Source organism: Urocampus carinirostris, chromosome 3, assembly GCF_059441175.1.
Source record: "Urocampus carinirostris isolate Australia breed hairy pipefish chromosome 3, RoL_Ucar_1.0, whole genome shotgun sequence".
Lineage (NCBI taxonomy): Eukaryota > Metazoa > Chordata > Actinopteri > Syngnathiformes > Syngnathidae > Urocampus > Urocampus carinirostris.
Genome location: NC_142351.1, coordinates 42,600,655 through 42,625,157, shown reverse-complemented (window position 1 = coordinate 42,625,157; position 24,503 = coordinate 42,600,655). Strand labels below are relative to the sequence as shown.

Here is a 24,503-nt window from a genome sequence, read left to right as displayed (position 1 = left end):
AACAATTTTAATAATTTGGACTGCAGATCGGGGCAGCACGGCGGCGCAGTGGTTAGCGCTTGTGCGGCACAGTTCATGTCATGGGAACCTGTCGTGGGTTCAAATCCAGCTCCAGACTTCCTGTGCGGAGTTTGTATGTTCTCCCCGTGCTTGCGTGGGTTTCCTCCGGGCACTCCGGTTTCCTCCCACGTTCCAAAAACATGCATTTCAGGTGAATTGGCCGGTCCAAATTGTCCCTAGGTGTGAATGAGCGAATGAGTTGTCTGTCCCTGTGTGCCCTGCGATTGGCTGGCAACCAGTTCAGGGTGTCCCCTGCCCACTGCCCGGAGATGGCTGGGATGGGCTCCAGCCCCCCCGCGACCCTGATGAGGATAAGCGGTACGGCTGATGAGATGAGATGGACTGCAGATCTAGAATATTGTTGTGTTCACAGTATCCTGCCTTGTGTATGATATTCATTGCATGTTTTTGAAGTATAAAAAGGGGATGGAGTGAAATTTTGTTATTATTGCCCCAAACTTCTGCACAGCATGGTGAATATGGAAAAACAAGAGAAAAATATAATAAATACGCTGCATTATAGTTTACAAATAATTTGGCTTTATCACTAATTGAAATGCTTTTAGATACCTTAGTTTGTGTGTGTCTGATGTGTTTTTTCTCATATAATTAACTTTCTATTGTAATTCCTAAACATTTAATTTCTAATACAGTGTCTATGGCAACACCATCAATTTCCACAGCTAGTTCTAGATTTGCCTTGTGAATAAACAAGAATATTGCTTAAGTTTTATTTAAATTTAAAGATAATTTATTTAACTCTATCAATGTTTTTAGGTTATTAATTCGCTAGTAATCTTTGTTATTAGATTAATATCGTTCAAATAGAAAATGTTAGTGTCATGTGTGTATATGACTAATATAAATAGTTTGGAAACATTAAATATTTCGCTATTATAAATATTGAAAAGCTTTGGACCCAGGACGGAACCCTGTGGTACTCCACAACAGATGTCCTCGTATCCAGATGTCAATGCTCTCTTTTTTTCACATATTGTTGCCATCCTAAGGCCACTCCCCTGATGCCATATCATTTTTTTTTTAATAGTAAATTCTGATTAATAATTTCAAATGATTTTTTAAAATCAAGTCATGTTTATCTGTCCAGCCCTTTGTCACAAGTGATATAATACTTGCGAATAATATCACCTAATTGAAGCACGTAAATGCTGAAAAGAAGTACTTAACCCTGGAGAACACCACAGGTAATGATCCCAGCTGCGTATCACTTCTTTTCCATGCTATTGGCAATTTCTTCTACCACACCTATAACTGCCATTGTTGTTGATCTGTCCTAAAACCATGCTGACTTTTATTATTTAATTTATGCTTATCTATACATTTCTCAAGTCTATTTCTGTAAAGTTTCTCTAATATTTTGAAGAACTGAAGAAGAGATTGTGAAAATCTGTTTTATTTTTATCAGTGATTTGAATTGTTTCCTACTGCACTTGGATATCTGCAGCTAGTTCCGGTCCGACATTTACTAAAACACTATTGACATTTTCCACAATTTGATTTAATATATAATTTTTACTGTTCTTGTCAATGAATAGTTATGATATGCATTACTTAATTCAATACCTTTTATTATGGTATTTAATATTCCTCAAATACCTTTAATATTGTTTTAGTTCTTATTTAACAAATTAGTATTTCTTACTATGTATGTTTTATATTGGATTCGGCTTCCTTGGTTCTTAGTTAAATGAATTTTCTAAGTAGTGTTTTTCTTCTTGCAAGCATCATATAAACCCTTAGTTATCCACCGATGCTTTACTGACTATTCATTTATCTCGTTGGACCATTCTTATTATATTCTGTCCTGAATATTTCCCAGAAATATCTCAAAGGCACCATCCACATCTGCATAATACATAGTATTCCAGTTTTGTTTAATTAAGTCCTCATAAAGTGATTAAATTCTCTCTTCATTTTTTTGTAAACATATTTTAAAGTTAATTTTTGATGGGTAACCTTACACTGTAAAGACTGGCAGGTGGTCAGAAATATAACAAACCGATACTCCACTAACATTTGCAAATTCATTACAATTTGTAAAGATATTGTCAATAAGTGTTGCACTGTATGAAGTCATTCTACTGGGTCTTACAATAGTTGGGTATAAACTCATGCTCTACATTCGATTAATATTGTCATCGGTTGTTTTATAATTGTTGGGATTACTATTAAGCATCACTCAATTATTTGATTATTCAAATAAAAATGGCGATCTGCTGCCACTTACTGTTACAGAAAAATGTAAATTACTTTGGTGAGCTATAAGATTGCACTGATAATCGACAGCAGGCTTTGGCTTTTTTGTTATTTATACTCTACATTTCAAAACTTGCAAATGTTTAGGTATATGCCTCAGGTTGCCAATTTTGCGTTCGAACATGCAGGGAATGAAGAATCATTTTGTTGGGATTTGGAAGTGTTCCTGCTTCAGTAAATATGTCGTTTTTTGGACTCGTATTTGCCCTCCTCCAAAAACACGCTCAATGAAATGCATGTTTACTTTTGACGCACTTTAGACATGCCGCAAACAACCGTTCTCCTATGCGACATTTTTAAACAAATGTTAAATTATAAGAATGATTAAGCAGCGGTTATTTGTAACAAAAAACGTCAAAAATATAAATCGTAGCAAAAATGTGTGGCATACATTTTAATATTACACTCTGTGTCTATTACATTTCGAATGAGCTGTACAAATTGATTACAAGTTGACAGTGTCAAATCGTTATAACTGCACCCACATCTGCATCAACAGGCATCCGGACGGCCGCAGAGTCAAGAAACATGCATAGTTCAATAAAAATAGAATACAAAACTACCGTATTTTCACGACTTTAAGGCACATTGCCCAAAAATGGGGATTTGTCCTATATTTTCCATACACCGGACTCTAAGGTGCTATAGGTCTTGTTCCACAGACAGACTGAGGAGATAAAGAGCCTCATGGCATGAGGAAGAAATTAACTCCACCTGGGGAAGTCAAAGCCCACATTAAACCACACCCCCACATTGCATATTACCCTATTTTTATTACAGTGTGTATTTTATGTAGCACTATTTAAATACTCTATATCAACACGTTACATCTGGTATGTATTATATTCCTTTTACTTTATTATTGTTTTATTTTCAACACAAGGATACTGCTGGAAGTGTGAATTTCCCTACAGGAATGAGTAAAGTATCTATTTATCGATCGATCTATCTATCTATCTATCTATCTATAGTGGGAACGTCAAAACAGTCAGACAGTCCAGTCAAGCTTATTAACCCCTTAATATTTTGACGGCTTGCAAAGAAGCAAATACGTTGCTCAAACACGTATAAGGACACAGTGTCTGTAAGATGTCACCAATCACTCAAATGCGTCATTCCACATATCATTAGGAAGATTAAACTCTTGGGATTAAAGAAATGCCTACCATTTCTTAGTTTCTTTTTTACAGCCATCACATTCAATAATAATACGCAAACATGGTCCCCTCACATCCATGAGTGTAGTAAATCCAGCAGTGTAAAATATTCACACACTCCAAAACACGCAACAAAGCCAACAAATACAAGAAAAACTTTAGCCAATAGTGACCGATTCAAATGATTATTGACACATTGGTTAGGAAATGAAGTACCGGTAGATATATCCCGGCGCACACCCCAGACTACCTGCCTACACGGGAAAATCTAGTCGGCGGCTGCTTGCCTTAGTTGCGAGACCTCGCGACTCAATATTGATTCTTTATACGGTGCACTGTATTATAAGGCGCATGGTCAGCTTTTGAAAAAAATTAGGGCTTTTAGGTGTGTCTTATAGTCGTGAAAATACGGTAATCAGATGACTGAGGATGTTAGCTGTACAGTGGGATTGACACAAACAAACCATCCATTTATAGGCCATCATCAGTGTGCATTAGTACCAAAGCGTGAACATCCCAAAAATGGTTCGGAACCAAAATTGGTCGTTTCCAATCAATTGAATATGACTGACTTTGGTAGCTACAAAGCAACCATAGAAAAAAATTCTAAATTCCATCTTACGAAATAGTAATGGACACATTTTGCATTTCCCTAGTGTCTCACTTACAGATAAATAACTAAAATTAAATGTTTTTAAATAGCATTATACACCTCTCAGTGTTTAAAGTGCTAAACTTACAGTAAGGTTAAGGTAAATAACATTTAAAATAATTCTAGTAAAAGGAATCTGCAACTTAGGCAAGCTCAGCCTAATGAGTTTAACATTGCACTCCAAACAATGATCCATTCATTTGGCATTTCAAAGGTTTTCACGGAGTGTTTGTATATGTATCACCAAAAATTCTTATAGGAATAAAAAACATTCAAGTAATGCATTCTTGGTCTATACAAATGCAAACGGCACCCACTAAAGTGGCATTTGAGTCTACTTAGCACCAATTACTGAAGAGCAACAACAACAGGCATTAAGGGAATTTATAATTGTCTAACTGCATAATTAACATAGACTGCTGCAAGTCACTGATTCTAATTTAGCGCTTCATGATTTAAAATGGGTCAGGGAAAAATATCCACATGAATGTTGACATTCACAGATCTCATTAACCTCATATTTTTGATTCAATGAGCTACTCCTCTTGCACTATCGGCACTATGGTAAAATACTATACGTAGCCATAATACAATACAACTTTTACTTATATCTGTACATTCAAGGAAACTGGGCGGGTCAGATGTATCGACATTTCGTTCTGTATACACGTGTACTAGAATGACAATAAAGTAGATCTGAATCTGAATCTTTAAAATGTTACTGTAAGTGCATTTTGCTTACAATTTTATTTGACAAATAAAAATGGTTGCATACTGTAGTTTTTACTCCATAGTCAATAAAAAAGTGTTAATTGACCCCGCACAAAAAAAAAAAAAACTCCTGGTTGAGTAAAACTTTAATACAGTTTGAAATTAAAATCCTGATCATGTTAAGGTTCTCTTCAGAGCTCACCGATATATATATATATATATATATATATATATATATATATATATGTATACTTATTATTATAATCAAAGAGAGTAACATTCCAAAAACCCTGAGCTAAAGATACCCTGGTATGAAGTGTGTCTGGACCACACACACTTTCAAGAGAGAAACAGCTGTGCTCTAGCCTGAAGCCTGTTGAACATTCTTTTCATAGTTCTTCTGGCAGATGCTGACGCGGCGAGTGAAGTAGTCCGGCTCCGAAATGGCCTTGAGGAGGTCGTTCTGGATCAAGGCGATGTCGTAGAGTTCCGAGGTGCAGGCAGTGCGGGTCTCTGAGCCCCCTGGCTCAACGAAAACCTAAACCACAGACACTCACTGTGCTACACCATTTGGCATCATGTGCTTTGAAACATTTAATAATCATACTAACATGTCCAAGGACTTGTGGTGATTAAAGACATTTTGTGAGGGAAAGTACTCAAATGGGGGGAGAAAAAGGGTGCTTTTGTTTATTTTCACGTTCCATGCAAGAGCATAAACGTCATTTATAAATATGAAATACTGTTGAAGGCAATTTGTAAAATCTTTAAACATTACACCAATCCGTTTCACAACAAATAGTAATTAATTTCAACGCGAGTCTGTGCACAGAAATCCTACGTTTCTGCAATAAACCTGCTTTAATAGGATAATATGGTGCTCTTTAGACCATAAGCACTTTGTACCAAAAATAATTCATGCTGCAACTTTTCTAAAATATTCTGTCCTATTTTTGCCTTCATAAATAGAATATTTAATAAGCAATCCGAAAAGGGAACAGATTGGAAACTGGGGAGAGAGAGGTAGCTAAAAGTGCTTTTCCCCTACACGGTTACTGCCTGCATCACCGCTTTTGGTTATCCATTTTGAAAAAGTACCGGGTTCTTGGTCCCTGGCACCACTGTTTTTGGTACCAACTCTGTCGAGGTTCCAAAACACGGTCCCAGGGACTAAAATGTAAAACGTTAGTCATTGGTCAGAAACATCAGTCACTACCATTTACTGTTTGCTCCCCCTCGAGCTTCAGCTGAAACCAGCCGCCAATGTGTCTGCTAATTTCCTGCCTGACCAAAAAACAATTTTTTCAAGTTATGACTAACCGTAATTTTGCCCCGAATGAATCTAGCTTGGGGGCAGCACGGCGACGCAGTGGTTAGCGCGTGTACGGCACAGTTCTGAGGTCATGAGATCAAACCTCCTGTGTGGAGTTTGCATATTCTCCCCGTGCTTGCGTGGGTATTCTCCGGGCGCTCCGGTTTCCTCCCACATTCCAAAGACATGCATGTTATGTTAATTGTCCGTTCTGCAGATGCTGGCTTGTGCAAAAACAAAAAAACCTTGAAAATGTCAATGAATTAAGATTCTATATATTCCATCATGTAATTGCCAATGTCCAAAATGCATCGAATGAACCAACACAATGACAGTGAGTCAGCAGTCTACTCTGAAAAAAGCTGAGTCAGGAATCTAGCATACCGGTGGTTAAAAGTATTTTTTAAATGTTGTGCCCACCAAAAGGAACGTTACACTTCCAACAATCAAAAAATAAATATATAAAAATCAAATAAAAAATTAACAAGTGAGAAATGAGAATACTGCACCCTGCTTATACATGGAATGAAAATAAAAACATGAATGTAGTAGAGAAGTAGTAGGAACATAATCCCATAAATCCTACCTTGGGATTCACTGCGGTATCCTTATCATTCTGTCGTATGTTGTCGTCAATGAAGATATGTTGAACGTGCTGGTCGAAGGGGTCCACCCACAGCGGCTTCCCACCTAATTTGGAGAACTTCTTACTGAACCACCTTTGGTAAATTAGAGAGAGAGAAAAAATGACTAAGGGTTAGCACACAAAAGTTAGCTTGATGGCCCACTGGAAAGCTTGTTACCATTCATAATCATCCCGGAAGCCGCCCACTCCGTTTGCACTGCTGAGGAACTGGTACAGGGCTCTCTCGCCATCCCGGCTCGACAGACGCTCATTACCTCTGGTCAGAAAAACCCCTTTCTGGCTGCAGCAGATTTTGCCTGGAGTCTTGTTCACATTTAACTGAGCGAGAAAGGAGTTTTGTTAGGCTTTTGCTGTTAGTAGACAACAGCACTGAGTGACTAAGCGGTGAAATTGATGGCGTTTCTTTTGTTATTATCGGCCCAAAGCATCTGAGAAACAGTGTTCATTATTTTTTTTATAATGAATGTAGGAGATTAATTTTTCAACTGCAAGGGACCATTTTTTCATTAGTAGATATGTATTAGAAAAGTGGTTTGACATTTTCAAACAGAAATTCAAATATCACTAATCATGCTTCAAACAAAGCCACCTAACAAGATTGGAATGTTTTTTTTTTTAGTTTGTTGTTTTTTTTAATTTTATTTTTTTATTGAGGCCTTCCTTAATGTGAATGAAAATCTCACAGTACTGCATGTTTTGGAACATAATTATTCAAACTGCAGCTCTGCCTATGTTTAACTTTGGCCTGCAAAATACTATACCGTACCTGTCAACCTCCACGGCTCCATGCCCGTACAAACTGTTGTATTTTCCCGTACAAAATAATCGTACACCATATTTTTTGGGGGGAATGATGCATGATGGGAAATCCCCAGGGGGACAGACGCATGCGCACATTAGCATCAAGCCGCTCGCTTCGTTTGCAACGGAAAAAAAAAACAAACATACAGAGATAGAGGCTTCTGCGGCGAACTCCTTTGACTTGATTGATTTGCCGTTTCGTAATAGTGGTACCCATAATTGACAAATTTGCGTTTTTCCGTACAGATTTACTTGTACGTCGTACTCGTCTTAAAATGCTTAAAAAACGTACTTTGTACGGCAAAACCGTACAGGGTGACAGGTATGCTATACAAAGAAAATTACCTGCAAGGCCAATTATTAAAAAAGAAAACAAAGTAGAAGCAAGCAAAATGTCTAAAAATCATCAACACTTCAACTAATGAGTATGATTTGCCAATTGTTCTTCTAGATGTGCAATGATGCAAACAGATTATTCAAGAATAAAATGATAAAATAGAAATAACTCCGCTTTAGCAGCAAAAACAGTTTAATGCTCTGATCACTTAAAACGTAGCACTAAATATTTTTAAGTACTGCAAAACTGTTTGTCTTATTTTGATAGACAATATAAGGCAGCAATTGTTCCACTTTTAAACGATCATGGACCCATGTGTGTGTGTGTGTGGGGGGGGGGTGTCATGAACTGGGGGAGGGGAGCTAAAAAAAGATGGATGGTATTTGTTAACACATGAAGGCACCAAGTAACAAAAGAACATGGTTTGACATAATAGAAAAATACCAAACCAGAAAGAATAATCAAAACTGGAATTGGAAAATGAATGGCTCAAAGTAACAAAGAAACCACAAAGGGCTAGCATGATTAGGGAGAACTGGAGTATGAGACCTGTTTAATAATGGACGAAGGAATAATGTGGCCATTAAATTTAGGTGGTTACATACCTGCATTTATATATATATATATATATATATATATATATATATGAGGCATTGCAGGTGCCAAATTTAGCTTGACACACATAATGAATATATAAAACACATTTCAAAGTGAGCCAAAGCGATCACATCCTTTGTACACATTTGTCATTGTGACCACAGAGCGCCACGCAAACATTCACAATTACAAGCCATGCGGTCTACATTCGGAATACTCGTCTTTTCTCTGGATGAAGTAGAGCACCTGACACGTAATTTTTTAAATATGCTTTCCACACTGATCTTATCATGACAGCCTTGAAAAACAACTTTCAAATAATTCTCCAGAACTGTAGCAATTCAATTTTTTATAGCAAAGAGATTTTATGGTCTGTTCCATGATTGAGGGATAAGATGTGGGAAGCCAGGGTAGGATTTTCCGTCTTGGAAGCAATCGATACCAACACGGGTGCTACCAGTCAGAGTTTTGTCAGTTTGGATGATAACAAATCTTTTTGAGTGGAACACTTACATCACGACCATCTACTAGAACTGATAAATGAGTGGTCATTTCTACTAGAGGTGTTCCATTATGTTAAAGAAATCCTTTTTAGAGGCAATACATTTCAAAAGCATCAATGTGTCTTGGTAGAGGTGTGAAAACAAGCAGTTTTCTGTGTGTATGTCTCCTAGTCGTAAATAAGATAAGAACATCAAATGCACATGCTTTGTAATGTACATATTGCATTACGTTTCCTTTAACCTGTTAGGAATTTTATTTTTGTTTATTGCAGCGGTAAGACACCAACGTCCGCTGTGTATGCCAATACATTTTATCCATGGTGCCATCAAATCTTAAAACGACTGTCACCGAAAGCTGCTCAAATGGTTTATCATTTTTATTTTAGCAGTAGCTACATTGAGTGTCTTTGCCAAGACTCGTTGTGGCTAATGTACGATTCCCTGCAGAATCTCACCCTCCTTCAAGCGAACACACACTTGTTTTTTTGTTTTAATCACACCAATCATAATTCCTTAATATACACTTCATACGGACTACGATCGTGACACAAGTCCTGTCAGAACGCAGCGCCAAGAAGCATAGGAAAAATGACTGTGCACCCACATGAAAGGGTGTGAGATACCTCTGCCTGGGAGTCGAAGAATCCTGTACCTACCTAAAATAAAATTGATCATAAAAAGTGTCTGAAATAACGTCTGCCCGGACGCCTGAGGCGTGCATCTTTTACGTCGGGCGCACAACTTACAAAATGTCTCCACCCGGGTGGCCGACAACTTTTTCATGGAAAAAAAAATATATATTTTTTCAAATCAAACGTTTGCTTTATTTAGATTTCGAAATCTTCTTTCGGTTTGGAAATTTCGGTTCGTTTGGCAATTTGCATACTCGGCAGCCAAGCAGAAGCCTGCATCAAATAACTTCGTGCTTCCGGGCTTTCAGGAGCGTTATAAGGTCGCGCATTTGCATATACATTTTTCAAATTAGACGCACAGAAAACACAAGAAACATGCAGAAGTGGTTAGGAATCAAGCCAAAACCTCAGCCCCAGAAGAAACATTCAAAAGAAGCGAACAAAATTTATGATACTACAAAACGTAAACGTACATTAAAAGCATTGTGGAAAAAGGAGTTCACGTGGCTTGTAGCAGACGAGGCAAGGGAAAATTGCATGAATGAAGATGAATAAATATAGGTACATACTGATGGCAGATGGAAAACAGCGATGTCATATACATGCAATTAATGTTATGAGTAGATTTATAATAAACTTAAATTTAAAGTGTTGTTCTGTTATATATTCTGATTATCAATCCTTAATACTTTGCAACAGTGGGTTTTTTTGCGATTAGTCGTCTTATTGCGTTTCAAGTTGTGAAAAATGGGGCAGGCAACTTTATGACTGGGCAGGCAACTTTTCAGAGTTGTCTGCCCTGGTGTCCGGTAACTTTTTGTCATGAGTTTCAGACACTGTCATAAATATGTATTTTCAAGAGCAAAAGGCGCCCATAAAAGTCTCAGATTTTCGTCAAATTGTGTGAGGCCCCCTTTCATGAGGTGCACCCTGTGTCTCTGTCTCACCTTTAGATCAGGGAGATCAGGAAACATGGGATGTGCACCTTGGGTCAGTACTTTGGTGACAGCACTTAGCACACGAGGTAGGTCGCTTCCAAACGTACGAAAGTGGATGGCAAATTCAGTCCCCTGTTCTGTCAGATCTTTGAGCAACTGGAAAAAGGACGGTAGAATCCAGTGGTAGAGTCGCCCATCCTCTGCCTCTATTGTCAGCTCCTGGTCAACCTGTGTGGAGGTCAACAACAAGCAATACAGTCTATAGAGGTTTTGTTACTATGGGCATTTAATAAAGAGGTTTTGCTTAAGTTTTATAGTAGAATAATTATTACCGTAAATTCCGGACTATAGAGCGCACCTGATTATAGGCCGCACCCACTACATTTCGGGAGGAAAACCGATTTTGTACATACACAAGCCGCACCCGTATATTAGTCGCATGCGCCCACTTTGAAAGAACGCAATACAAACACGAATTTAACCCTTACCCGATACAGTCCAAAAACCACAGCCGGCAAAATGAACGGAAAATGATACCGGTACTTAACATTTAATGCAGACCTGCGGAGTCCAGGTGCCCGTTGAAAGTAATCCAAGTAAAAAAGTGTATATTTCCAAAGGTAAGGGTGGGAAAAATATATATCCACTATTGTCGGCCGCGTCCACAAACACGTCTCACCTGTACTCCACTTCCCATCAGCCCGCGTTTGCCCCGCCCCTTCTTTCTCATTTGCACGTACAAAACATATGAGAAGAAGTTTCTAAAATAAATACATTACAAAAATATACAGTTGCAAATACATATTATACATGGTTACACATATTTACAAAGAAAGATGGTACACCAAGAGCGTTTTCAAAGCTTTAATAATAATATTAGAACTTTCATCCCAAACCGTGCCTGTGAAGGGTAGCAAAACGCTACTAGGAACACGCTCGCAACACAGTAAACAGCTCTGTTAAAAAAACATATCGTACTTGAAGTGAGCACGGTAACCCGTCATCATTCTCCTTCTTTTAACTGACATCATCAAAGACATCTTCCTTCAATATGGGAAAGAGACTTTGTCATGTAAACGTGGTCCCACACTCCCTTATTCAAAAAAACGCTAGCATCATGCTTGCAAAGTAAGTCCTATATTGGACTGCTCGACTGCAATCAGCTTGAAAGTTGGCGTCATGTGCCTTTCTTTATGCAATTTGCATAATGAGGATATGTCTACGCTAATTTAATTTGTGCACAAGCTAAGAAGTTGCAGTTAAAATTTTACCTTTTGTACTCGAGCGCTCATTTATTACATCAATTGGCTGCATCACTGAATAAGCCGCAGGGTTGAAAGTTTGGGAAAAAAGTAGCGGCTTATATCCGGAATTTACGGTAAATTGAATTATAAAATGCTTAAAATTGTGAGTTGAAAATCTAGAGTCTCTTTTTTGTAATTAGTGCTGGGCAATACAGCAACAATAACTTACTCTGGATGAGCGTTTCTAAATTAGTGGGTCACAAGTTATTTTCAGGGGGTCGTAGGCCTTTGCCTTGGTAAAATAATGCTAGGAAAAAAAACTTGGGGCGATTATATTCTTTAACAGTAGATGGCAATAATGCCCCGAATCTGTGGTGTCAAATGGCAAGTGTCAACTCATTACACATGCTTTAAATACAGCAAAGAATATGTGAGATGTGAATTTTATTTTCTTACTATCACATGACAGCATGAACTCGTTTCATGTTTGTGCATGTTGAGTCTTTTAAGAATGGCTGAAGTTACTGAAGAAAAGCGTTTTGGATTTCATTAAAATGCAGCTATTGTTTCGTGAAGTCGTTTTGGTTTTGCAATACAAATACTAAAGCACAAACATTTTGATAAAAACTAAATCCTATGTTCAAAGAAGAATAACTTATGTAAAATTGTTTTAAGACAAATTTAGCACGCATTGCTTGAGCCTGATTTGCGTGAATGCCGCATTTCACTAGATCGTAATTACTGTATAATAGTCAGCAGCAACTTCGAGCAAAAACCCTATAATTTACTGCAAAGCTTTCAATGCAATGTTTCGTTTTACATTTCAATCTAAATGATCAAACAAAACGCGGTATGTGGAAAACCATATGAACAAAATCAGAAAAACTAGTAAGAACAGGATTCCCTAAGCTTTTTCGAGCTGAGAGCTATATTTTGTTGCTCGTTAGTGCAAAGGGCACCCAGTTTGATATGAAATTCTAAAATATCCACTTTGTTATTACAATGTCGTTATTACCATGTTAATTATTGTAAGTAAGGTGAAATAGACTCTGTCAACCACCCCCAAAATAGTTTTACTATAAAAACAGATTGACCAAGCAATGGTGAGCTACTTTCATAACAGGTCCGCGGGCACCTCAGGTGTCCAAAGGGGACACCACTGAAAACCCCTTGTGTCGTGCAACCAAAAACGAGTGCTACAAAGCACAAGGAAATTTAGAAGTATAGAGACTCAAAGTGACCAGAACGCAAATTTGAACTCATTTTTTCACCTAGCCTTTTAGAGGCTTTTGTATCTGTAGCAGCAAGAAGGGGAACGATTAGGTCTGCTCCCTGTAAGTGAGGCTCATCTTAAGTAAAACAAATGCTCATTTTTAACCTACGAGTATCATAGAGAATGCCCATTTGTATGATACTTAATGTATTTTTGCTTATAATTTAAATTAATATCTATTATGGATTAAGTTTTTCTTTTACCACCAGGAGTTGCTAAATAATACCGTCTCTTTAAAGGCGGGGTGCGGCATTTTAAAACTTAAGACTACAATTTTAAGCCAGGAGATGGCAGCAGAGTAACACAATAGTGTGTGCATTTCTTAGAAAATGCTCAAATAAACTCCTCTTATATCATCTTTTGGGGTTTCTTCAGTCCCAAACAGGCCTAATAAAAATAAGATAAAAGCAGACAGGCGCAATGGAAACAAAAGCATAAGAGCTCTTTGAACTCAGTTTGGCATTGTTAACACATACCTAATAGAGAAAATATTTAACATTAAACTTTCTAAGATCACTTCAAACTCCGCACCCCACCTCTAAAGAAGGTTTTTAAAAAATACTGTAAAATTAGGATTATACAAGCCTTACCCAGTACATTTGAAAAGGAAAAAAAAACATTTTGTACTTACATAATCCGCACCTGACTATAAACCGCATGTGCCCACATCGAAAAATTAGATATTTTTACAGAGAAAGACAGTACACAAAGAGTTTTAATGAGATACGGTACCTTAAACCCCTTAACGTTCCGACGCCCCCCCCCGATGGTCCGCCGGACCTCTGATAAACAAATATGTGTCTGTATGATGCCACTAGTGACAGAAATATGTCAAGCCACATGTCATTGGAAAGCTTAAACTCGTAGGATTCACTGTATGATGACCATTTCAAAATATATCTATTAGAGAAACATAAAGATCAGTCTGAAACATGGTATCGAAAAACTATAAAGCCGGCATGACTTGCAATTTCGTTCCCTATCTTTCTTTAACTTCTTCAAATGTCCGCATTTGTTGTTACAATCCATAAAATAAGACCGTGCAGAATATTTACACACCATAATGCCAATCGAAAAATAGGAATCAGTCTTAAACATTTGTACTTTGTTGGACGTTGCTTACAGTGGCTTGAAAACAAGGAACACACCAGGCAGGTCCGAGATACTGTTGTGAAGTTTAAAGCTGGATTTTGATACAAAAAGATTTCCCAAGATTTAAACATCCCAAGGAGCACTGTGCAAGCAATAATATTGAAATGGAAGGAGTATCAGACCACTGCAAATCAACCAAAATCGGGCCGTCCCCTTAAACTTTCAGCTCATACAAGGAGAAAACTAATCAGAGATGCAGCCAAGAGACCCATGATTACTCTGGATGAACTGCAGAGGTCTACAGCTGAGGTGGGAGAATCTGTCCATAGGACAACAATCGGCCGTATACTGCACAAATCTGGCCTTTATGGAAGAGTGGCAAGAAGGAAGCCATTTCTCAAGGATATCCATAAAAAAGTGTAATTTAAAGTTTGCCACAAGCCACCTGGGAGACACACCAAACATGTGGAAGAAGGTGCTCTGGTCAGATGGGACAAAAATCCAACTTTTTGGCAACAATGCAAGACGTTATGTTTGGCGGAAAAGCAATACAGCACATCACCCTCAACACACCATCCCCACAGTCAAACATGGTGGTGGCAGCATCATGGTTTGGGCTTGCTTTTCTTCAGCAGGGACAGGGAAGATGGTTAAAATGGATGGAGCCAAATAAAGGACCATTCTGGAAGAAAACTTGATGGAGTCCACAAAAGACCTGAGACTGGGATGGAGATTTGTCTTCCAACAAGACAAAGATCCAAAACATAAAGCAAAAGCTACAATAGAATGGTTCACCATAACACATATAAAGGTGCTAGACTGGCCAAGTCAAAGTCCAGACCTCAATCCAATTGAGAATCTGTGGAAAGAACTGAAAACTGCTGTTCACGAACGCTTTTCATCCAACCTCACTGAGCTTGAACTGTTTTGCAAGGAGGAATGGGCAAAAATATCAGTATGTATCAATGTGCAAAACTGATAGAGACATACCCCAAGCGACTTGCAATTGTAATCGTAGGAAAAGGTGGCGCTACGAAGTATTAACTCAACGGGGCTGAATAATTTTGCACACCCACTTTTTCGTTTTTTATTTGTTAAAAAAGTTTAAAACATCCAATAAAGTGTGTTCCACTTCATAATTGTGTCCCACTTATTGTTGATGCTTCACAAGAAATTACAGTTTTATATCTTTATGTTTGATGTCTGAAATGTGGCAAAAAGTCAAAGTTCAAGGGGGCCAAATAGTTTTGCAGACTCATAAAACTATTCCCAATATGGTAAGTAGCCCTCCTCTTTCGATTGACACCTTTTTCATGATGAGGGTCTGTTCATGGTAGTTGTATTCATGCACAAAGCGTTACATTAAACTTGCGTCTTCCTCGTTACATGACAATACAAGGAAATTATTATTATTATTATTATTATTATATTCTACCTGTCTCACTTATACCTTTACTGCTCAGGGAACCCCTAGCGGCCATTAGAAAAAATGCATCACTTAGCCGCATCATTGCATAGGCTGCAGGGTTGAAAGCCTGGGAAAAAAAGTCACAGCTTATAGTCCAAATTTTATGGTATTTTCTATGCAAAATGTTCAAATAACACAGACTAAGCCAGGGGTCGGGAACCTTTTTGACTCAAAGAGCCATAAAAGCAAAAAATATTAATTTTATTTTGGGAAAGAGCCACACCATATGAGACAAAATTTACTAAATTGCTAAACCCGCGCCCCAGACAAAAGCTTAGTCTTCAGCACATTTATTTTTGATGATTTGATAAAAATTATGAAAAGAGAATAATGCCAGAGCCCCTGTCCCAAAATCAACAAACAGACTACTTTAAACTTGTCTCTTTCTTGCAATTACTCAAGATCGGTTAAACTCCTTTTGACCCTTATTTTCATACATATTGGTTTCAAAACCAGATGCAAGCAGTTATTGAGTAAAAACGTCACAACATTCTGCAAACAGGGAGCCTGATGTGCTTACCTTTGGCGCAGACGGTGTAGGGCGAGAGAGCTTGCACTTTTTGCATAGCTCCACCCATCCCTCCCACTTACCCAATCAGATGACTAAGTTGTCTTCCGGTGTTTTGGCGTATTTACAGTTCTGTGGATTCATCATAAGGTATCTGAACACTGAACACAGATTATATAGTGAACTTTTATATAAAGGATTCTTTAGCGTTGTACAGCCAAAACGAGTTTTTTCCCCCTTTTTTTGTGTGACACCCTGACTGTAAATTGTAGTGAAAAACATGCGCTATATATACTGCGAAGTAATTCCATTTCATTTAGCTTTGGTTTGGCTTTGCGTGTACCTGAAAAGGACAAACAACTCAAGTTTTGAACAAGATGGAGAAATTTTGCATGCAATCAAATTTGTCTCTGAGCCACAGATACTCATAGAAAGAGCCATATATGGCTCGCGAGCCATAGGTTCCCGACCCCTGGACTAAGCACTCATGCCTTATTTGCTTTGATGACACAATTTACTTGTTAGTAATTGTCTTATATTCAGCAATAGCTTTGAGAAAAAATTCTTACTGTCATTCATTTTCAATTCACTGCATAACCTTTACTCCAATAAGTTGAGTTATTCATTTTACTTTTAAATCAACCTTCCATCCTATGTGAAAAAACCATATGAACAAAACCAAGAAACTAGCAAAATAATTCGTCTTCGATTTCATTGATCTACTCAAGAATGTACCGTATTATAGAAGTCTTTATAATTCCATTCTTAATATGCCATCAAAACATACAGCATGGCTTACCTCTTGAAATGGCAGGTAAAAAAAAGCACAGCCAAACAAAAATTTGAAGAAGAACAAAGGACATTTTTGCCAGAGTGGGAGAGTTTATATTTTGTATTGAGCGTAATGTCAAGCCTATCTGCCTTATATGTACGCAGCATTAGCACATTTCAAAGCTTCAAATCTTCAGCGTCACTCCACCCTAACATCGAACAGGAATATCCAAGAGGGACTGAACTTCGTGAGAAAAAGTTGTTTACAATAAAAAGCAAGGCAGAAAAACAGTAACATCTTTTCCAAAAAATTATGAAACACTCGGAGACCGTAACACTCGCATCGTAGCAGTGAACTTGGAACATAGCACGGGCTAAAAAGCCATACACTGAAGTGGAATTCATTAAAACGTGCCTCATTGACGCCTTTGAAATCTTGGCTCCTGTAGACAAAAAACTAAAACAAAGCATGTTCAACTGTCTCGCCACACCATGGAACGAAGAATAGCCGATATTAATGCAGCTGTTGAATCACAGTTGCACACTGGGCTTCAAACATGTGAATATTTTGGTGTGGCATTGGATGAGAGTTGTGACATACAAGACAAGCCTCAGTTGTCAATATTTGCGCAGTCTGTGTCAAATCAATGTGAGATCAAAGAAGAACCCCCTAATATTGTGCCATTAAAAGACAGAACCCGTGGCATAGATGTGAAAGAAGCAGTGATGGCTCAGTTTGCAAAAGCAAATCTACTCACACCGAAACTAACTGCAATAGCTACGGATGGAGCGCCAGCCATGATGGGATCCATGAACGGGCTAGTGGGGCTGTGCAAAGCTGATCAAACATTTCCAGACTTTTGGGATTTCCACTGCATCGTCCACAGGAAGCAACTCGTGTTTAAATCAATACATTTTGACAACGTCATGAAACCTGTGATGGAAATCGTCAACTACACCTGCACACATGCGCTAAACCACAGGAAACTCGGGAATCTCATCGCTGAGCTGGACTAAGGGCTTTTGGGTGACCTGCCGCTGCACTGCACTGTGAGGTGTCTGTCAAAAAGGCCAGGTACCCTTTTGCTTCTTTGAGATTTTGGATGCAGTGAAACTGTTCATGGAAGAGAAGGACAATGACTATCCCGAGCTCTCAGACCTCAAGTGGATTATGGATCTGGCATTTTTAGTCGACATCAAATGGCACTTGAACAAACTGAACTTTACCCAGCAGGGGAAGTGAAAATGCTGCCTGACCTGATGCAAAGTTTGTTTGCATTTGTTAATAACCTAAAGCTGCTTAAGGCAAATATTGAAAAGGGAGATTTAACACATTTTCTAACTCTTCTAAAAGCCAGTGAGCAAGTCACCAGCACCGCCCTAAAAAAGAAAAGAGACAGATACGCAACACTGATTGAAAACCAGAAAGCGTTGCGAGCCGGTTCTGTGACCCAGTTAACTGTTGAAAAGTATTGATATTATCATGTTGGTGTGGTTATTTTCATCAGATCTAGCCAAGTAGAGATCTGTGTATGCGGGTATACATGATTGAAAGATTATGTTTATGTGTACCCATCTGTATAATGTGGCTTTTTAGTAACAAAGAAAAAAAAACAATCGACTCGCCCCCGTCGACAACTATGATGTGGCCCTTTGTAGTAACACAGACGAAAAATTGCCTCTTAGTCGCTGAATGGTTGGCCACCCCTGCACTACAGTCTACCAGCAAAGGGTTCAGCAGGTTTTGTATATGATTTTTGTCATAAATAATAAAATTATACAGTATTATATCATGGTCAACACGGCATTAAATATAAGAATAGTTTTTAATCCGTCTGAGTGGATACAAACCTTAACACCTTCAGGCCAGCGAAGTAGGTTCATATGTTCCTCCAGAACCCCATGAAAACGTCTTCCTGCATTGGAGGTGAACTTGGGAGTGGCTCCGAACTGAGAGTAGTAGTTGATTGCATCATCACAAGGCGGGAGCAGAGAAGGAGAGTCACTCACCCATTCCCATTTGCCTGTAAATGTAAAAAGACATTAATTGACATTAGATTATTGTTGAACAATACAGGATTGAATGATTTTACATTTATTTAGTTGTATTCATTTTCCAGCCGGTTGGACTGATGAGGGTTGCCTGGTTGAAATGAGGCCTTATCTTGTGAACGTCAGTGTTCATTTTACCTGTGAAAAGTGATGGGTCCCAGGGACTCGCATGCTCAAAAATCTAGGAGTCCCAACAGAGATCTATGGATCCCCAAAATGTTGTGTTATCGAGGTTGAAATTGTAAATCGGTGACAAATATATATTAAAAATCTATATATTCTTTCAATTTCATTCAATTTTAATCATCACAGTTTATTGGTAATACAAATCAGTTATCGCTTCAAGATTTTTCAGTTCACAACAATATTGTACATTATACAAAATAATATTGCTGAAATATTTATATTAATCCATATTTTCATTCAGTTTTAATCATCAGTTAACTGGTAATACAAAGCAGTTATCACTTCAGATCTTTCAGTTCATATATTCTTCGCGGTTTGCTTTCCCGCCACAGTTGTAATGCCTTCTCAAGGTCCAATCCATTATCATCCTCCTCATAGCGTAACCAGGAATATAATTTAGTCCATTTTGGCAGTAGAGTCCTTTTCTTGCTAGTATTCTTTTGTTTATTTTCTTTCGTCGAATCGTTCGCTTGAACACACGTGTTTTCCTTGCCTCCGCGATCTTTCAAAGAATTTCCATACCTGTCAACCTCCAAGGCTCCATGCCCTTACAAAATGTTGTACTTTCCCTTACAAAATGATCCTACACCATATTTTCTTCAAACGTGTTTATTTATGTAGTTTAACATGTTATATTGTACATGTGTCTGTTATATCATATGTATTGTTAATTAACATTTTGTTGTGAGATACTGAGTTGCTTTTTTTTCATTTTCTACTTTTATACTTCCTTTTTTTCTTAACTTCTTTATACAACATAATTCGTAATATCAATCATCAAAGCAAGTGAGCCGTTTGAGAGCCAGCTCTCTTTAATGAGTTGAGCCAAAAAAGCCGGTTCTCTAAAAAAAAAAAGACGGACTTCCTTTCACTAAACAATTCGAACTCGTTTGACTTGATTGATTTGCCGTTCCGTGTACACTGGATGGTACCCATAACAGACAAATTTGCGCTTTTCCGTACGGATTCTCTTGTACGTCGTACACGTTTTAAAATGCATAATGAACGTACTATGTACGGCAAAACGTACAGGTTGACAGGTATGAATTTATCCGCCGTTTTTTTCGTGCCGGAATTATTGCTGTTGTTATCACTTTCTGCATTATGTTTGGACTTATTACTGACACTGAAGAAATTACCAATTTTATGTTGATTTTCACCTTCCCTCGACGACACCCACCACCGCTTTATTGTTCCATTCCCCCAAAAATGACATACTAAGTTGTTATAGTAACGTTTGCGCTAGGGGGGACAAATATTGGCACAAAACCGGTCCCTAGGTGTACCTAATTGTCCCAAGGTGTGACTGAGCAAGTGAGTTGTGTGTCTCTGTGTGCTCTGGCAACCGGTTGAGGGTGTCCCCTGCCCATTGCCCTAAGATGGCTACGATGGGCTTCAGCACCCCCGCAACCCGTTGAGGATAAGCGGCGCAGAAAATGGAAAGATGGATGGAGGTGATGGTTCATGGACCGCAAGCCGAGGTGTGATGTTTGAAGTCACGCGAAGCTAATGTACCACGTGACTGATTCAGGAAAGTTGACTCGCTAGGTTTGAGTGTAGTTCAAAATGAACACGGCAAAGTTAAGCAATAGACCCCCCTTAACTTAACTTTGTCTCTAATATATTGATAAGGCGTACAACGAATTTTTAGTCTAAGAATTTATTACTTACGGCAGGGCAGCATTCAAACAGCGTTCATGTCATAATGGGATCTGAATAGGCATTACAGCACTTGCTTAAGTATTGACAGCTACAGGTGTCTGAGAGGTAAATTCACATTACTGTGCTAAACTCAATCATATGTAAAAACAAAATATAGAATATATACATTTTTAACTAATATATGAAATCCCTCTTTTTATTTTTTGTTTCATATGTAGTACTTGTTTATTCTTTTTCACATAATGTATTTTCTTTCCCCCCCCCACATCTTTCTAAAATCCTCAACGTGTCCACAAAACACGTAATACACTACCATCAAGTGCACACGAGTATCAATTTATGAGAATTAAGTTAATAGTGCTGTCATACAGTCAATAACCATATCTGTGGTTTACTTTGTCTACCAGACCTGGTGTAATATTGTTCAGAATGCTCACCTGTTTGTGAGCGGTCTACAACTACAGTGTGCTCTGGTGAACCTGCTAATGTTTTATTTTCATGTCTTACAATTGTGTCACAGTCTTGTGTCTCTGAGTCCATGTCAATGTCCAAATCTTAAGGTTGAGGAAAGATCTCCTCACTTGTTTTTTCAGTTGCTCCTGGTCTCAGCAGCCATATGAACGACAAAATATCTTGGCAGGTAATGCTGGTGAAGGACAACAGCTGGCTTTCAGGTCTCTCCTTTTAGCGCCCTGATCATGTCTCACATGTCAGGCAAAATTTTTGTTTGACAGCCAAATTACATGTTTAGCTTTAGTTATTTATCTCTCAGCATGTTGTGCACTTGTTCCGATCCTTTTGGAGTGAGAAGTGAGGTTTATGTTGGCAGTTTTCCTTTTAGCCGCCTTCCCATTAGCAGCTAGGCTGGTTACAGTCCTAATCCATCCACAGTGGTGTATGGCTATGTTTCAAAGGTGAAAGATAGGGGTCACCACGACTGTCCTCTGCTTTCTTCCACAGATGTTTTACCGTTTGTATTGCCCTCTCTGCTTCTCTGGATTGCACATGTCCACGACTGGAAGTGACATGATTGAACTCCCACTGGTTATCAAAGTCTCTGAACTCGACACTAGCATACTGTGGTCCATTACCAGAAATCATAAGAAAACATCGCAAAATCAGTTTTGTCCACAACACTGGCCGTGACATGAACCACTTACTCAGGGATTCGAACAGAGAAGCACGTAATTTTAGTACATACCTGTCAACCTGTACGTTTTTGCCGTACAAAGTACGTTTATTATGCATTTTAAGACGTGTAAAACGTACAAGAAAATCTGTACAGAAAAATGCAAAGTTGTCAATTATGGGTACCATCCGGTATACACCGACTATCACGAAACGACAAATCAATCAAGTCCAACGAGTTCCTTACTATCTCGGTATCGTTTTTTTTTATGTTGCAAACGAAGCGAGCGGTTTGATGCTACTGTGAACATGCGTCTGCCGCCTCGGATTTCATGTGGTAGTTATGTAGTGAAAGGTAGTCCGACTCTTTTTAGAGAACCGGCTTTTTCGGCTCAACTCATTAAAGACGGCTCTCAAACGGCTCACTTGCTTTGATGCAATATATTACGAAATATTATGTTGTATAAGGAAGTTAAGAAAAAAAGGATGTATAAAAGGAGAAAATGAAAAAAGACAGGTTTGTGGTTATCCCTTTAATCAGTATATTACCAAAAATAATTTAATGCAGAAAATGAATTCATAATTTGAATAAGAAAATGTATTATTCTACTTAATCACATTTGCATGTATTTTTTCCTTCAACGGTGAACGTCCAAGCTACTTCATTTTTAATCTTTTTTATAATAAACCTCATTCATGTCGAGCAACTCGGTATCTCAAAACAAAATGTTAATTAACAATATATATGATATAACGAAACATATGTATAACATAACATGTTAAACTACATATATGAACACTTTTGAAAAAAATTATGGTGTAAGATCATTTTGTATTTTGTAAGGAAAAATACAACATTTTGTAAGGGCATGGAGCCGTGGAGGTTGACAGGTATGTTAGTATAACTATAGAAGTATTTTTGTAGTACTACAGTATATTTTTCTTTTTAAAATATAAAAATGAATATTGTAGCAGAGTCCAGACACTACAATATATTAGGTCCCTGTTTTCAGCACCTTACTAAATATTTCGTTTGGTAGTACTTTGGGACAATGGGGGCAAGGCTGGCACACAAAAAAACTACATTTCTTTTAAATGTTGTTGTTGTCGGTGACATGACTTCTCTGCATCACCCAATTTAGCATACGAGCCTGGATATCTGTTTTGAAAACCAATGAAAATGTTTTACCCTTGTTCATTCGGCCCCAAGTGACTGTTGTCAAAAAATGATCCAGAGCAGCCACTGTCTGCTGACATGTCGCGGCGTCTGACACCAGAATGGTGTTGTTCAGGTCCACGTGTAGAATGAGTTTCTTTTTCTTCTCGTGACAGGCAAAATGCACCGGTGGCACGTCGTTTTTCCCGGGGAACAGATTCTGAGACATTCCTGTCTTTTCTTTTCGTACGTAAGCTTCGCCCGGGTTTAGCGTAAACTCAATTTATACTACGCATCAAACTGCAATAGGAACCAACCTCCATTCATTCTTCTTCGGAGTGTTTACATCATACAGACAACAACTACGCCACCGTCTGGTAATAGAATGAAAAATGGCCTTTATTGTATTGTAATAATACAAGTACAGTATTTGTGAAGGCGCAGAACTGTATAACGAAATCGGGGGGTTTCCCGTTTCAGTGCAAGTAAAACAAATTCAAAAGGGGAAAATGTGCTAAACTGATTAAAAAAACACTTAAAAACAATATATTTTTAAAGACAATTTTCCAAAGTATCGAGAGGAGGTCTTCGTTGACTTTAAAAGCGCTATATAAATGCAGACCCTTTACCATTTACTATTAAAACAAGAAATCCGGTGTGTATCCTGTCTGGGCGTCCCTGCTGAGGCTGCTGCCCCCGCGACCCGACCGCAGGATGAGTGCAAGGTAGTCGATGGATGGATGGATCATGCACAGTATTTTGAAGAGCTGCAAATAGAATTGTGATTAACAAATGCAATTTTTAGTCTTGCATGCGCAGTTATCAACACATGTCAAGTCATGTTTATTTGTAAATACTTTTATCACAAGGAGTCTCAAAGGGTTGCACAGACCACATATTATTGCAAAGGACAGACTGTGATTACACCATCCCCTGAAAGTTGAGTGTACACTTTTTTCCATTTATTTTATCATGTGGCTATTTTAAAGCGGTTTTAGGGGGTCGTCTTCAATGTAGTAAATACTTTTGGTTGTCCGTAATCTGGTGGGTAACGCGTTAGTAACAAGGTTCGTACACCTTTTAATGGCCAAATTTAAGCACTTTAAGGACTTTCAAAGACATTTTTTCAATTCCTCCATTACCATTAAGAGAGGAAATAAGGTGTGAATCTTGTATATATGTGCGATTAACAATGCGATTTTTAATCTTGTTGTGTGCATTTGTCAAGACATATGATTTGAGTTGAGGATCCACAGATATATTTGTAATCTAAACAATACGTCTGTTATATAGTTTTGAGAAAAATGTGTGGAATAAAAACGACAGTAATATTCAGCTTA

At 38.1% G+C, this 24,503-nt stretch overlaps 1 protein-coding gene across 1 annotated transcript; it reads right to left on the bottom strand.

Annotated features, from left to right (window-relative positions):
- Positions 1-2,716: 2,716 nt before the first annotated feature.
- Positions 2,717-23,501, bottom strand: LOC148369766 (uncharacterized). The gene is made up of 6 exons (XM_088331950.1): positions 23,197-23,501; positions 18,831-19,003; positions 10,633-10,851; positions 6,973-7,133; positions 6,756-6,888; positions 2,717-5,395 (listed from the first exon to the last, which is right to left on the bottom strand). Exons 1-6 carry the CDS (start codon positions 23,390-23,392, stop codon positions 5,219-5,221), a joined length of 1,059 nt encoding a protein of 352 aa, XP_088188076.1. The 5' UTR covers positions 23,393-23,501; the 3' UTR covers positions 2,717-5,218.
- Positions 23,502-24,503: the final 1,002 nt, after the last annotated feature.

Coding starts and splice junctions, on each gene's coding strand:
- LOC148369766 (XM_088331950.1), bottom strand. CDS start 23,392: ATGTCTCAGAATCTGTTCCCCGGGAAAAACGACGTGCCACCGGTGCAT. Junction 7,134..10,632: donor CTGATCTCCCTGATCTAAAG/GTGAGACAGAGA, acceptor TTTCTCGCTCAG/TTAAATGTGAACAAGACTCC. Junction 6,889..6,972: donor TTCCGGGATGATTATGAATG/GTAACAAGCTTT, acceptor AATTTACCAAAG/GTGGTTCAGTAAGAAGTTCT.